The 16,113-nt window shown below is 37.6% G+C and overlaps 1 protein-coding gene across 4 annotated transcripts; it reads left to right on the forward strand.

The window, feature by feature from the left end:
• The first annotated feature begins 1,507 nt into the window (after positions 1-1,507).
• On the forward strand, positions 1,508-15,957 carry LOC311285954 (splicing factor U2AF 35 kDa subunit-like). 4 transcript variants are annotated; one of them, XM_084401865.1, is made up of 9 exons: positions 1,560-1,631; positions 2,060-2,147; positions 4,607-4,673; positions 10,194-10,260; positions 12,572-12,621; positions 14,711-14,809; positions 14,947-15,080; positions 15,452-15,544; positions 15,637-15,957. In XM_084401865.1, the coding sequence occupies exons 4-9, from the start codon at positions 10,206-10,208 to the stop codon at positions 15,752-15,754; spliced, it is 549 nt and encodes a 182-aa protein (XP_084257991.1). In that variant the 5' UTR covers positions 1,560-1,631; positions 2,060-2,147; positions 4,607-4,673; positions 10,194-10,205; the 3' UTR covers positions 15,755-15,957. The 4 variants fall into 4 exon arrangements, with proteins under 4 accessions (XP_084257993.1, XP_084257990.1, XP_084257991.1 ...); XM_084401867.1 differs by lacking the exon at positions 10,194-10,260 and having other exon boundaries at positions 1,508-1,631; XM_084401864.1 differs by lacking the exon at positions 4,607-4,673 and having other exon boundaries at positions 1,508-1,631.
• The last annotated feature ends 156 nt before the right edge of the window (positions 15,958-16,113 follow it).

Raw genomic sequence — 16,113 nt, forward strand, 5'->3', positions numbered from 1 at the left:
TAAACATGTGAAGTTACTGTTCAGAATAAAATGAGAGGTCTTGAAGATATATGGTGTCGTGCTTACTACTAATACCAAATCTAACAGCTTCCGAGCAGAGAACAGAGACCATTGTGTTTCGCCCTTTCCGGAAACCACTTTGGTATGGGGAGAAAAGGTTTTTCTTCTCAATGACATGCACCAATCTGCGTATAACCATACGCTCCATCAGTTTGCACAGGTTCGAGGTTAATGCAATGGGCCTGTAGTTATTAGGCTGTGAATGATCCTTGCCTTGCTTTGCAATTGGCACAATGACACCATGCTTCCAGTCAGCTGCAACTTCCCTGACTCTCACACCTTATTAAATAGGCTCAAAATTGTATTTAGTGATGTCTATGATAGATGTTTTACCATCGCATAACAAATGTCATCTCCTTTGAAAAGTTTGTTTAAACTTTCTTCAACTCAAACTCTAAATCTAACGTACATCCTTCCAGAATGTCCTTTTTCCTCCAGTAATTGATGGTTCTTAATCAGGGTCTGTTCCATATACCTCCTAATTTCTTCTGATAAATGTAAGTTACTTTAAGTTAAATAATGCTTTATTTATTTTACTAATTGCCTCACTACACTCATGGGATGGCTTTCCTCCTGTAACCTGCCTTCTTTTTTACCTATTACTTCTTCAGCAGTACTCTGAAGAACTTCACATAACTTATAATAAAAAACTTCTACATCTTCCATATTGCTATTTCAGACATTTTGCTATGACATATCTCCATTTGTCCCAGTTGGCAGGTTTAAACTTCCACCTTGGCATTCTTTCCACCAGTTTGTGCTATATCTAAACGATGATAGGAAAATGATCACTAGCTATAGGCTACTTTGATTTAATACTTTCCAATCGCATTTTCCAGCTAAACTTTCTGAGACTAGTTGTTTCAAGTCTAACATTGAATATTTTCCCTGTGACAAATCAACTCTTGTATAGCTTCCATCATTGATGCACACTAATCCTCCCCAATCTAACGTCTTCTATGATCAGTCCGTTATAATCTGTGTTTGTACTCCTAGTGCTGTGTGCATTAAAATCACCACACCACGCCACTTGATTGATATTCCATTTCCTCCAATATTTTCTATCTTATCCTAGATTATATTAGGCTACCCTGCCATTTAAGTTTTACGACATCCATTGTTAGCCATAAAATATATTTATTTATTTTTCTCTTTGTTTAAACTCTTTGTATATTGTTATATTGTTCACGTACTGGCTATTTAATAAAAACCATTCGGAGTGGATAGTGCCAATAACATAATGGTAGCTGAAACGGAAACAGAACAGCATCTCCTGTAAGAAGAAAACATCTCAAAAGATCAAAAGACATTTTAACGTAAGTGCAAATAAAATTGGATTATATTAATAAATTGACGACAGAGCAGATTGAAGGTTTCTGAATGTTGAACATAATGAGCAATAATGTCTGTCTCTTCGTGACATCTACAGGTCATAGACAGTATAAAGGTAGACGTGTGTGCGCGCGCGCTCGCGAAGCCGGAAGTTAGGTCATAATGACGTAGATCGCAGATTCGTAACCGTTCAAGATGGCGGAGTATCTTGCGTCCATTTTTGGTACAGAAAAAGACAAGTAAGCTATATTGATCTATTTTGTTTCAGCCGTGCGGTATTAATTGATTTGTAATCTAATACACCTATATGAACTGTCTGCTGAGTGCTTGCATCCGGTCTGAACACAAAACAATGTTTTTTTTGGTGTGTGTGAGAGATATAAAGCTTCCGCAGTGGAATCGCACTGGCGCCAATTTCATAAATTGTTATTTAAATGCATATTATGTACAGACAACATGAGTTCAATGGAAGAATTGATTTATGTAGGGTTTCAAATGCAATATTGTGGCTTTGTCTTTCTATCGTTGTTACCGTTTTAAAATGGTAACGTTACAATCTGACACTGTCTGATCGTGTCACATTTATGTCAATGTTGATACATGTAGGCCTACGTGTCATATAGTTTTAATGTCTTAAAACAGTCTGTGTCCTTTTTCGTATTTCTAGGGTCAATTGTTCATTTTATTTCAAAATTGGAGCTTGTCGTCATGGAGATCGGTGCTCTAGATTGCACAATAAACCAACTTTCAGTCAGGTATGTTTACACCTCAAACTTTACACTCATGTTTTATTTCTACCTCTGTAAAATGAGTTAAGTTATGTTTAAAGTAAAACAACACTTTATTTGTTTCTGATGTAGAATGTTAGTGTGTGATACATTTATAATTGAACTTATGTGTTACATTTACATTACAATAAATATGCATTAAAATTACTTTCTCAGGGCCATTTCTAAGCACAGGCGGCGAACTAAGTGATTACCATGGGGCCACCAGCTTGAGTGCCTCAACCACTTTAATTTTAGCAAAATATTCACCATGTGCTAAGTATATTTAAGCAGCTGAATATTAGCATTAAAAAGAAATGTTTTGAAATATTATTAAAAAAAATTGTTATAGGGAAAGGTAGGGAAAAATATGTGTAAAGAAAAGGCATTAGTATGTTATTTTGGTTTTTGTTAGTTTAAAGGGATATTTCACAGACAAATGAAAATTCTGTCATTAATTACTCACCCTCATGACGTTCCAAACCCACAAATTAAGATCTTTTTGATCAAATCTGAGAGCTTTCTGTCCGTCCATTTACAGCTACGCAACTTTTGATGCTTCAAAAAAATCATAAAGAGATCAATAGCGCTTAAGTTCAAATTTACTGAAGAGACTCGATCGCATTATATGATGAACAGATTTAATTTCAATGTTTATTCACATATAAACATTGATCAGCAAACATAAACAGAAGCTCAACCAAACCTTAATGTGCAAGAACAAACCTCTTGAGAAAGCTCAAATGTGCTGTTTAACACAAGAATGAACCACATGCTTGAGGCTCCGTTTACCACAACTGATGTGTGAGTTGATGAATGTTTATATGTGAATAAAAGCTTAAATTCAATCTGTTCATCATATAAAGCGATCATGTATCTTCAGAAAATTTTGGACTAAAACGCTCGATTCATATGGAATAGATTTACCTTCTCTTTATGAACTTTTTAAAGCGTCAAAGGGTCAGTTGGGTAGCTGTTTATGGATGGTTAGAAAGCTCTCAGATTTCTTCAAAAACATCTTCATTTGTGTTCCGAAGATGAACGAAAGTCTTACCAGTTTGGAACGACATGATGGTGAGGAACTAATGACAGAATTCAAATTTTTGTGTGACCTATCCTTTTAACTTACTTCGAATGTCAAGTAATATTACAAAACAATAATTTAATATATGCTTGGGCTAATTTAAGTGTTATAATATAACATGTTTACGTTTCATTAAAAAAATAATAGGCTACTATTGCATTATTGAAAGTGAAAAAACCAATGGGGATCTTGCATTGGGTGTGAAAATGGTAAGAAACAGCCCTGCTCACACTGTCATTGCAAAGTTCAGTTTAACTGAAAGTAGCCCTGTATTTGCATTTTCACTTTTACATACATGTTGTTTTTTATATTTGATATAGTGTTGCATTGTAATGTAACTTACATGTAATCAATATATTACTTTGCAGAGTGTCTTTCAGTCACGTAACACATTCATGACAATTGGTGTACAGGGTCATTTGTAGTTCATAATTCATTCATAGTTTCAGTCTGTTTTGTCTTAAAGCTCCTGAGATCTGATCTATGACTTCTGGGAAATCCATTGTAGTTTCTGAGACACACCGAAGAAAGTGCATCTTGGCTTCACGCTAGGTTCACACCGGACGCCGAAGCGGCGCGGAAGCGGCGCGGAACGGAGGCCGCTTCCTTTCGGCGCCCATGTTAACCTATGGTGTCGTTCACACCAGGCCGGCCCGCGCCGTGAAGCGCCAGTTTCGGCGTCTGGTCTATTTTTTGTGCGAGCCGCGAGTGATCCGCGTCCATTCCGGCAGGAAGTCACAACAAGAAACACGAGACAATCCGGTCAATTGTCAAAATATAAGCAATTTTCAAATTAAAATACCGCGAGTGACAAATGCGATCATATTTGTGTATCTAAACAGACTAGAAAGATGAAAACAAACAAAGAAAAAACACAACACACACACGCACGCACATGCACACACAGAGCAACGGGAGTGTACAAACTTCTTGGTTACAGAAACATGGTGTATTCATTTTATGAGGTTATTTACTTACCCATGATGTAAAAAACAGCTCTGAATAAACAACAACTGAGCAGAAGCGCTTGTCGACCGCCGCGGAGAATACGCGTCTGGTGTGAACAGGCAGGCACCGGACCGCGCGTGATTTTCCGTTCCGCGTCGCTTCGGCGTCCGGTGTGAACCTAGCGTAATAAGATGACTATCATGGTCTGCTTTTTACCAGGCTTATTTTTGCCAGAGCAGTTCCTCTCCAATACGCGTTTTTTACGCGGGGGTTGTTGAGTTGAATATTGGCCCTTCCAAATTTCAGTCTATTTGATGCACAAAGACAACTGCCTCAGCCGTTTGCATTTGCAGCTCTCTTTTAAATAGCCAATTGGAAAATATTTATATACATATTTTAATTTCTCCCTTTGCAGACCATCTTGATTCAAAACATCTACCGTAACCCCCAAAACAGTGCACAGACGGCCGACGCCTCTCGCTGTAAGTCCCGCTTTTCCATGAGATAATGCTAGCTTTATGGGGTAAGCAAGAAATCCCCATTTTAATCTCAGATAATTGAGGTAAAACTCTAGCAGAGCCAGCCTCAGCACTGATACTCTGGACCACTACTGCACATTAGTACATTACACACATAAGTAAAACCTTATCGAAAACCTCAGTGCTGTTTCTATCAAACACTAAGGCTCAATCCCAATTCACCCCTTGCCCCTACCCCTTGGCCCTACCCCTCTGTTTTGCGCGTTCCCGTGAAGGGGTAGGGTTGTCTCAATTCTCTTTTGGTTGGAGGGGTAAGGGGAAGGGCCAGATAGCCCTTGAAACGAAGATTTTTCGGGACCACACTTCAAACGAAGGGGTATGAAAAATGTACCTGCATACACCGGCTACAGAGGCAACATGACTGCCAATAATCATTTTCTTTGTCACATTCAATCTTGTGTTCATATTTACGGTCATGTTCTTCAAAGAAACGGTTGCAAAAAAACGCTAAAGTTCGTTAACAATATGACGCGTGTAAAAAGCAGTTTGAAGCGAAGTGGACGCGCGAATGAGGCGAATTCGCGTCCACCGCGCCGCGCTAAACGTCTCATTCGCACCGCAAGACCTCCAGACGCGCTTAAACGCGTCTTAACATTGAAATCACTCGCGCCAGACGCTCTATTCACGTTTGGTGTGAACGCGGCAGCATTAGGCGTCGAAGATATCGTCATCTCCGTTGTTTTCTGCGAACTTCAGAAGAAAAATGCAAAAAATAGCTGTATTTGGCGCATTTCCTGTGACGTAGGTGCTATATCGACGACGTATAATGAAACGGTGTAGTAGTGGTGTCCAATTTCTTAGGGGAATATTTTCACCCCTACGCCTTGGCACTCTGTTTCAAGGGGCAAGGGTTAGGGGTAGGCGAAGGGTTAGGGGTAGGTGAAGGGGTATAAAATAGAATTGGGATTGGGCCTAAATGTGTTTTGGATTTGCTGTTTTGTAAAAAGTCCCTTAATTTTTGATGCACCTTTTCCACTGACATGATTCCTGGCCTGACATGATTCCCATTCTTGAACCGTTTTGCACGTTTTCCCTCCAAAGAAAAAGCAGTTCTGGTTTGGAAAAACTGTTATTGCACTATCCTTTAAAGCTTTCTTATCTGGAACCAGGGGTCTCAGTAGTAAAGATGCGCGTACAGTGACCCTAAATGTGAACATACAACAATTTCCTTAACAATCCAACAAACGTATTATTTCACGAATATCCTTTTATAGTTCAGAAGTATAGCACTTATCATGGGCAAGCATATATGATACAGTATTTCCCATTACCTAGACTGTGGCAGCTCTGCCGTAGTCTAATCTGTCTAATCCAAACTATAACAGGGTAAGATAATTAAATTATTATTTTTCGTAGACAATCATATAGCTTACTGTGTTTCCCACAGTATTTTTGTGGGTGGAGCTTGGTACCTTTAGGTGGGTCTGGGGGCATGCCTCCCCGGAAGAAAATTTTGTACATTTTACAGATAAATTCATTAATCTGGTGCACTTTGAGTCACCCGAATAAAATAATCCACCCGCCAACCGCCCAAAATATGATATTCTTTGATTTAGATATCTGTATCTGATCATCACATTACAATTATTCAAATTCTCAGTGTTAATCATGATGATATGGTAACATATCACACTGAAGTAGGCTGCTTTAAAATTAACATTTCAACATAAAACATAAATATAGGGAACATAAAATAAAAGTTCTTCTTTTGGCAAAATTACATCTCCTTAATAACCTAAACAGAAGCTTTACTCCCGTCAAACTTAAATTGTCAATGTTTCATTACATCACTGTTGGAAATCACTCTTATCAGAATACATTTTTTACCTTTATAAATGGCATTAAATTAAATGTATGCTCCATCTTTCATTTCAAATTCTTCAATTTGATCAATACATTCAATTAGAATAAGACACTAGGCTGTTAACAATTAAAACGTTGGGAAACACGGTAAGACATTTATATTATTATTATCAATTATAGGCTATCAATCGCCATTTACATTAAATGAAATAAAATCAGAATTATCCTCACGTTTTCGGTGATTCCCTTATTTTTTTATATTGGCATTTAAAAAACACGTGTCCCGGACAGGCGTTAATGTCGAGCCCTGTTAAGTTTTCCTTGATTCGGTTTCCCTGAAGAGAATTACGTTGTTGAAAACGAAAGTAAAAGAGTGACGCACGTTCATTGCGTTTTACCGTGATGAGAGTTCCGTGTCTTTATTGAACTCAACACATTATATTGATTTATCTGTCATCCACCCTCGATTAATTGGAATGTTATGTTTTTATTTCTTGGCCCGCCCGACCTGCGGATTATGATGATCCACGCAGCACTAGGTTAAACTATATGGTTTGAGAATGGACACAGGCCGGGAACCCGCAACAGAACCATCACAGTGGAAAAAGTGTATCTGAGCTAGGGCTGGGCGATATATCGCATGACATTGTTAGGCGCTTCTCGTCAGTAAAGCCGGTTCCTTGATTAGTAGTAAATCGCCATCACCTGCTTTCAGATGGAGCGGCATTTACAACACAGAGCCGTAGTTAACTGACAAGCTGAGCCATATCGCATTAATTATCGCGGACGTATCGCCTGCGATAATGCGATATGGCTCAGCTTGTCTGTCCGAGTTTTGTCGAGAGCCGGAGGCGGCATGAAATTTGACGGAGGCGGGCGGCCGCCTTGTAATTCTCTATGCAGGAAAAACCCTGTATTATTTGAATAATAATAATAAATTATTATTATTATTATTATTATTATATTCAAATTGTAAAAACACCAGTGTAAATGTATTAATGTTGACTGAGACACTATATCACAACTAAAGAGAGGTTTGAGTCCAGGTACAAATCAATCAAAATACGTTTTACTCTGTTAAATTTTGTCACTGATAATGTGTTGGAGCTCTTAAAGGTCCCAAAATTTCACTTTGAGGTTTTTTAACCTTAATATGAGTTTCCCTAGCCTGCCTATGGTCCCCTAGTGGCTAGACGTTTTGATGGGTGTAAACCAAGCCCTGGGTATATTTGAGAAAATGAAAGCTCAGACGGCCGGATCTAGAATATTCCCCTCTCTTCTTTGCCCGCAAAAAGAATTTGGCCCGCCCATGAATTTTCTCATAAAATTGCGCCAGCGCGATATTGGTTTTTCCTCGAGAGACATCATGGCTTGCAAACGAGCGAAGCATGGCAGTTGCTCATTGTTTGGATGTACAAATGAACACAAAAGTATTTTTTTAGTTCCTTCATCCGAGCCTCTGAAGAACTAGTGGGTTATGTGAATTTCTGATGTGTAATTGTTCAAGTTCAGACAGATAATCTTTCTCTCAAAGTCGTTCAATACTGTTTATGCATCAGTAAATCAAGCCAGTGACTAAACGATCAACTTCACGTTGTTTCTCTTAGTAGGATGAAAATAATCTTACTTAAACTGTGATTAATATACAGAAAGCGATCAAAGAACAATCCCTTTCCAATCGCCCAAGCTGTCAATCACACAGCGCGAGTTTATCTGGACACTTGCCAAAACTCGTTATGAAATCAATGACGCTGTTACACTGCACAACAAAGCTCTTACTGTACTTACCTCATGTTTGCATCGGTGAAATCATTAGTGAGAGTGCAGAAACTGCGTTGCAATGATAAGATCTTCATTCACGCGATCAACAGGCTGTCATCTGCTCAATGCTCATCACTGCAACCTTTTATGTGATGGGAATAGATCTAAATACTTAAAACTTCTCACGATTCGTTAATCCCGATAGCTGTAATAGTAAAAACGTATAATAGCTGTAATAGTAAAAGTTTTCGAGAGAGTTCCACATGTAATGCTAGATATTTCATATGCAAGCATGTCAGCCAATCACAGCAGTGGGCGTTTACACTGAAGTCTCACAGTAGACACGCCCCTTCAAACAGAGCGCTAAAATCAGGCTAGGAAATATGCCTTTTACTTCTAAATTATAACAACTTTTGATCTAAAAAAAACATACTAACATTATAAGGGCACCCCAGGAAACATTCTAAAATAATAAAATAATCCATGCAATGGGACCTTTAATATTGCTCTCAAAAAGTGCACCAGCAAGAGAGCTCAGTCCGGTTTTCTATGCGCACACAGAAGGCCGCCTTTCAGACATCAGCGCACAAGCTGTCTTCCACGTCTTTCTGCTCTTGAACAAACAAATACACACAAAATTATGTCAGTTTTGCAAGTAGTTATGTAAACACAGTCGGTTATGTCTTAAGTGTATTCAGCCTTAAAATGACAGCAGCCTAATAACCTGTTGTCCGTCATTAATGTTAAGTAAACAACAAAAGAAAAAGAGAAAATTGCTCAATGTTCTTGACTGAATAACTTTGAGATCTTTAATAAGGATTAAGAAAAAAATGCATAGGCCTATATCATTAATTGAAAAGAAGACCACATTCTTGTTTCTTAATGAGAAGTGGTTTTATTTAATTTAAGATAAAGACATGTTATATGTCACAGCAGTTAAATCTGTATCTGTATTGCATGTTCAATCCTTAATATCATTCATATTACCAGGTTAATAATGTTTTCTCCAGGGAGTATATTATGAGTTTGGAAATATTAGAGAAATTATTAATTGATGCATTATAATGGAACTAAACCCGTTAGATTAGAGTAGATTTAGTAGACAAAATCGTATTATATTTAGTTGTCTAAAACAATTCAGATGACTAAAACTAAATGGTATTTTAGTCGGAAGACTTAAACTACAAATAAATAAAAATTTGCTAACACTGCTCTACTTGCAATATGTTGTTCTACAGAGATACAAGAGAAATTAGTGAGCTTGCAACCATCGAAAAAGAGTAGGAGTTATGGACAGAATGCTGAATGCCTAGCCACATAAGACCCGTTATGGCACAATAGATTTTTTTGGCCAGTTTGTGACAGGCTCCCAGATTGCATGAAAACCAGCAACATATTGATGGGAAATGGGTATAAGTGTTGCTGGGTTTGTTTTGATTCCTACCTAGCAGAGCTATTTTTTATTTATTTAATGTCAAGGTAAGTATGAGTTCAGTGCAGACTACTCAGTGCCACTCATCTTTATTTCCCTCCAGTAAAGGACTCAGTACTTTGAAAAAAGCAGATGTCATATTTTTGGTTTGGACATAACTCTGAAAATATTTAATGATCTGCATGAGTATATTTAGAGCCCTTGTTTAAAATGTTTTAATAAGCTGTATATATTTACATTATTGTTTACAGAATTGTCTTCTGCTTCAACAAAGGCCTGAGACCTTTACGTACAGGTTCTCTTGTCATTTTGGATCGGTCTCTGACCTGTCCTGCTGACCCCACTCTTCCCAATTCACTTGTTTTCATTAATTGCCTAATTAATGTTGATATCCCATGTGGTCTATAGACCTGGATGCTAAACAGTCTTAGAGTTTGTTTTTCAAAAATGCACATTTTGTATTTCAGACTATTGTCCTCATGAACATATACCGTAACCCTCAAAACTCTGCCCAATCTGCTGATGGTTTACACTGTAAGTTGTCCCCCCACTCGCTTGCAGGAGTCTGCGGCATTGAACATTTCTTTACCACTTCTTTACCATTTCAAACACATCCATAACAGTGTTCAATTATTTCATCCCTTTTCAGAAACTATTTTTGGAAAATACACTTTTCACAAATACTTCTAAAATCCTTTAGTTGTTGTACCATGGCCATATGTTTAGAGGTATAATGAAGGTGTATTTATTCCAGGATTTAGATTTTGCAGACACTTTATATCCACAAGTATGCATCACACTTAAAAACATTTGCTTGGGAATTGTATGAGTAATGTACAACAGTGAGACTTATAATGAGATGTAAAGTTGTTTATCAAGGGAACAGACATGGCTTTGACCTGTAGTATTATTATTATTATTATTATTATTATTATTATTATTGAATAAATACTAAGGCTTACTGTGTTATTGAATTCTCAGTTCAAAATGTTAATAAAAATAATAAATATATGTCATAGTAAATTCAATATCAAGTCTGATGATCAACAGATCATATATTATTTAATTTCTTTTTTTAATCTTTTTTTTTTTTTAAATACTATACAGTTTTATGGTAGGCCAGTTAATCTAGAATTGTATTACTTATTTGCATGCAATGGTGGCTATACAGTGAGGAAAATAAGTATTTGAACACCCTGCTATTTTGCAAGTTCTCCCACTTAGAAATCATGGAGGGGTCTGAAATTGTCATCGTAGGTGCATGTCCACTGTGAGACATAATCTAAAAAAAAAATTCCAGAAATCACAATGTATGATTTTTTTTAAACTATTTATTTGTATGATACAGCTGCAAATAAGTATTTGAACACCTGAGAAAATCAATGTTAATATTTGGTACAGTAGCCTTTGTTTGCAATTACAGAGGTCAAACGTTTCCTGTAGTTTTTCACCAGGTTTGCACACACTGCAGGAGGGATTTTGGCCCACTCCTCCACACAGATCTTCTCTAGATCAGTCAGGTTTCTGGGCTGTCGCTAAGAAACACGGAGTTTGAGCTCCCTCCAAAGATTCTCTATTGGGTTTAGGTCTGGAGACTGGCTAGGCCACGCCAGAACCTTGATATGCTTCTTACAGAGCCACTCCTTGGTTATCCTGGCTGTGTGCTTCGGGTCATTGTCATGTTGGAAGACCCAGCCTCGACTCATCTTCAATGCTCTAACTGAGGGAAGGAGGTTGTTCCCCAAAATCTCGCAATACATGGCCCCGGTCATCCTCTCCTTAATACAGTGCAGTCGCCCTGTCCCATGTGCAGAAAAACACCCCCAAAGCATGATGCTACCACCCCCATGCTTCACAGTAGGGATGGTGTTCTTGGGATGGTACTCATCATTCTTCTTCCTCCAAACACGTTTAGTGGAATTATGACCAAAAAGTTCTATTTTGGTCTCATCTGACCACATGACTTTCTCCCTTGACTCCTCTGGATCATCCAAATGGTCATTGGCAAACTTAAGACGGGCCTTGACATGTGCTGGTTTAAGCAGGGGAACCTTCCGTGCCATGCATGATTTCAAACCATGACGTCTTAGTGTATTACCAACAGTAACCTTGGAAACGGTGGTCCCAGCTCTTTTCAGGTCATTGACCAGCTCCTCCCGTGTAGTTCTGGGCTGATTTCTCACCTTTCTTAGGATCATTGAGACCCCACGAGGTGAGATCTTGCATGGAGCCCCAGTCCGAGGGAGATTGACAGTCATGTTTAGCTTCTTCCATTTTCTAATGATTGCTCCAACAGTGGACCTTTTTTCACCAAGCTGCTTGGCAATTTCCCCGTAGCCCTTTCCAGCCTTGTGGAGGTGTACAATTTTGTCTCTAGTGTCTTTGGACAGCTCTTTGGTCTTGGCCATGTTAGTAGTTGGATTCTTACTGATTGTATGGGGTGGACAGGTGTCTTTATGCAGCTAACAACCTCAAACAGGTGCATCTAATTTAGGATAATAAATGGAGTGGAGGTGGACATTTTAAAGGCAGACTAACAGGTCTTTGAGGGTCAGAATTCTAGCTGATAGACAGGTGTTCAAATACTTATTTGCAGCTGTATCATACAAATAAATAGTTTAAAAATCATATATTGTGATTTCTGGATTTTTTTTTTTTGATTATGTCTCTCACAGTGGACATGCACCTACGATGACAATTTCAGACCCCTCTATGATTTCCAAGTGGGAGAACTTGCAAAATAGCAGGGTGTTCAAATACTTATTTTCCTCACTGTATATCAAAATATCTTGCCCTCTGATACAATTTGCAGTGTTCTAATTGTATTAAAAAATTGTTTTGCTAGGTGCTGTTAGTGATGTGGAAATGCAGGAGCATTATGACGAGTTTTTTGAGGTGAGTTTTCATCATGGATGAGCTTTTTGGTTTCATTAGACTGGTGGACCTGATTTAAAAATGACTTGATGTTCCAAGGGTCAAAATCCCACACATGAATAAACTACACATTTGCTATTAATGTGCACATCTAACCTCTACTTAATGTGATGTCCCAACAAGGACAAGACTAATATTTACACTTAGATGAAGCCATTAAAAGCCATGCTGGTTGGGTGATGGAGAAATCCTGGCAACCCAAGGTTTTTAGTTGTGGAGGTCTGAGTGGCACATTTTACAGTAGCTCTTTCTCATTTTTTCCCCATTTTTTTTTTCATAATCATCTTTTTACATAATTTTTATTTTGTGATATCAACATTTTTGTGTTGTGCTTATAATGCATCATAATACTTATATTGTATTATAATACTTATATTATGATACTAATTATTAATAAGAATCAGTTGTTAAATGAAAGTGAGAGTTCACCCAAAAATAAATTAGCCGTTTCTCAATATGCGTTCTTGTCTGTACTTGTGTTCTTGTGGACTTGTGAAACGTCATCAGTCGCTGCCCAAGTACTGTTCCAATTCAAAGTTCACATCTAGCCAAGTCCAGTTCAAATCCCCGGATGTGTTCTTGATCCGCCCCTTTTACCGAGGATGCATCGAGAGGTGACTTGTGCGGACTTGAGACAGCCAGGTATCCCAGAATGCATTTCACACCAACCAGCAAGCGTCAATAACAGAAAAGAAACCCCGCGTAATTTAAAAATACTGCTGTTATTGTGTCACGAAATGTAGTTTTAAGATTATTTCAGGCGAGAATGTAGTTGTTTAAAGCTCAAATCTTTGGTTTATTTATAAAGATAGCGCCTATTTGAAAATTTGATCTGACGGTTTCGGAGTTGTGAGATCCAGGCAATCGGACGCTCGGCGCTCATGTACCCCGCCGAGAACAGCCTTTCCTCGGCTAGAGCAGCTGACGTTTTGCCGCTGGCTCGGATGTCTCTTGTCTAGTGGTTTAACATGAGATATAAATCGTCTTGTGTATATCTAACGGGCGATTTATTTCTGTATTTATTTTATTTGTCTCATTAATCTATAATTTGTTCCCTGGCAAAACGTTTTGGTTGAGGGCAAAGTGAAGTTTCATAGCTTTATATTTAGTCTATTTAACTTTTAGAGAGCTGACTTATCGTTTGCTAGCTTCTTATACCTTTTAGGCTACTTATACTTTTATAATGGCTATTATTGATCATTAAAACTGTAATTTAACAAAAAAGGTTATGTCATTGTATATATATATAAAACATAAAATATTTTATTATACATGTTGCCTACATTCTCTTCACTGTATGTATATATAATAAAATAAAATGACACAACCCTGTCTCTTTTTGCTAAATGTCAGTTTTAATGATCAATATTATAATGTTTTTTTATGTATAATATTTTTAAAATAAAAACAAAAAGAGTCAGGGTTGTGTCTTATATTTCGTGTTGTTATACATGTATGCAGTGAAGATAATCAATTGCGTTGCCTGAACCACATTTGTGTGACCATTAATAGATTTTTTTAAATGAAAATGAAAAGAGGCAGAGTAGTGGTTTATAACATATTTTATTTTATTGTAGCCTAAATATATATAAAGAGATAACCGGATTAGCCAGAGTGAGCTGAGTGACGCTATCAAGTACGCCGCTGTTCCATTTGCAGAATAACCGGACTTGCGTCCTCCCGTCCTCGGGAGTTTGTTCTCCTGAGTCGAACTTGGCAAGTCCAAACTACCAAGGACGCAAGTCCGAAGTTTGCATACTTGGTATTGAGAAACGGCTATTGTAATCACATTTACTCTCATTCATGTCCTTCCAAAACTGAAGAAAATAACTTTATTTCTTCTGTGGAACAAAAAAAGTAGACAATTTGAAGAATGTTAGATATTTTTTCCAAAATATCTTCTTTTGTGTTACAAAGAAGAAAGTAATTCATTTAGTTTTAAACGTCATGTGAGAGAGTAAATGATGGCGGAATTTCTTTTTTGGATGAACTATCCCTTGAAGTAGTTACTCCTACATTTTGTAATGCTGATTGTTTATGATTTCAACAGGAAGTCTTTACAGAAATGGAGGAGAAGTATGGAGAGGTCGAGGAGATGAATGTGTGTGATAACCTTGGTGATCATTTGGTTGGAAATGTTTATGTGAAGGTACACATTTGCTTGATTACAAGACCACTTTATAGAATATTTAATTTCAGTATTTCAAACAATGGAACTATAACAGCCTGCATTCAAATTAGACTAGGAAAGGTTTAACCTTTTCTTTTGTTTTACTGTCTTAACAGTTTCGGCGGGAAGAGGATGCTGAAAAGGCTGTATTGGACTTGAATAATCGCTGGTTTAATGGCCAGCCGATACATTCAGAACTTTCCCCAGTTACAGACTTCAGAGAAGCCTGCTGCAGACAATATGAAATGGGGTCAGTGTCTAACAAAACATTTTAATATAATGTCACATTTTAAGGCACATAATTGACACGTCAATTTAAAAGATGTTGTCTTCCTAACAACAAGCGAAGCGATGCATAGTGGAGTGCAAGAGAGCTGCATTAAAAATATCAAAGAATGGGGGGTTGGGACAATTTAGTCATATATATTGTCAGAGTTGTCAACCTCATGATTGTCGTGGTCCTGTTTTCATTCTCTTACTTTGTGCCTAAGTGGATAACTTAGTGATGTAACACTAATGCTAGTGTACAACTAGTGTTGACATCATGAATTTCATGAAATAAATAAACTTGGTTTTATGCTCTAATAGCAATGTTTTGTGCTGTATCTCGTCTCACCACAGGGAGTGCACTAGAGGTGGTTTCTGTAATTTCATGCACTTGAAACCCATTTCTCGAGAACTCAGGAGAGATCTTTATGGACGTCGTAGGAAAAGGTACTAAAAACCTTCTTTTTCAAAGGCAAGACTTGTTCCTTTAATTGGAGTAGGCAATTTTGTTGTAACGTAAATTCATTTCTTTCCATTAGACCTAGTTCTCAGTCAGGGTCTCGTGAAAAACGTTCTCGTTCAAGGGATCGTAGCCGTGGAGGTCGTGAACGGGAGAGGAGGAGATCAAGAGATCGGGAACGTTCTGGAAGATTTTGAGCCTTTTGAGATTTTGCCTTTGTTTTATTGTTTGGTGTTTTATTGCAATCAATGACAAGCATTTTTTTGAAACATCAGATGTCATCTTGTCACGTGCTTGAAGCCCTTTTGTTTGTCCCTTTGTGTTTCTTTACTTTTTTTTTCTTTTTTTTTTTTAAGTGTACAATTAAAAAGTTTCTCAATAAAAGTGCATTTTTATTAATTGTCCCAGTCAAAAGTTTACTGTTTATATGTTTGGGATTATTAAAAGCTTATTTAAGATTAATCAGTTCTGCAGGGGCCTGTTTCAGAAAGGAGGTTCAACCAATTCTGAGTTAAAACTTTAACTCTGAGTTGACTTACCCTGAGATGGGAAACTC

Source organism: Rutilus rutilus, assembly GCF_951802725.1.
Source record: "Rutilus rutilus genome assembly, chromosome: 2".
Lineage (NCBI taxonomy): Eukaryota > Metazoa > Chordata > Actinopteri > Cypriniformes > Leuciscidae > Rutilus > Rutilus rutilus.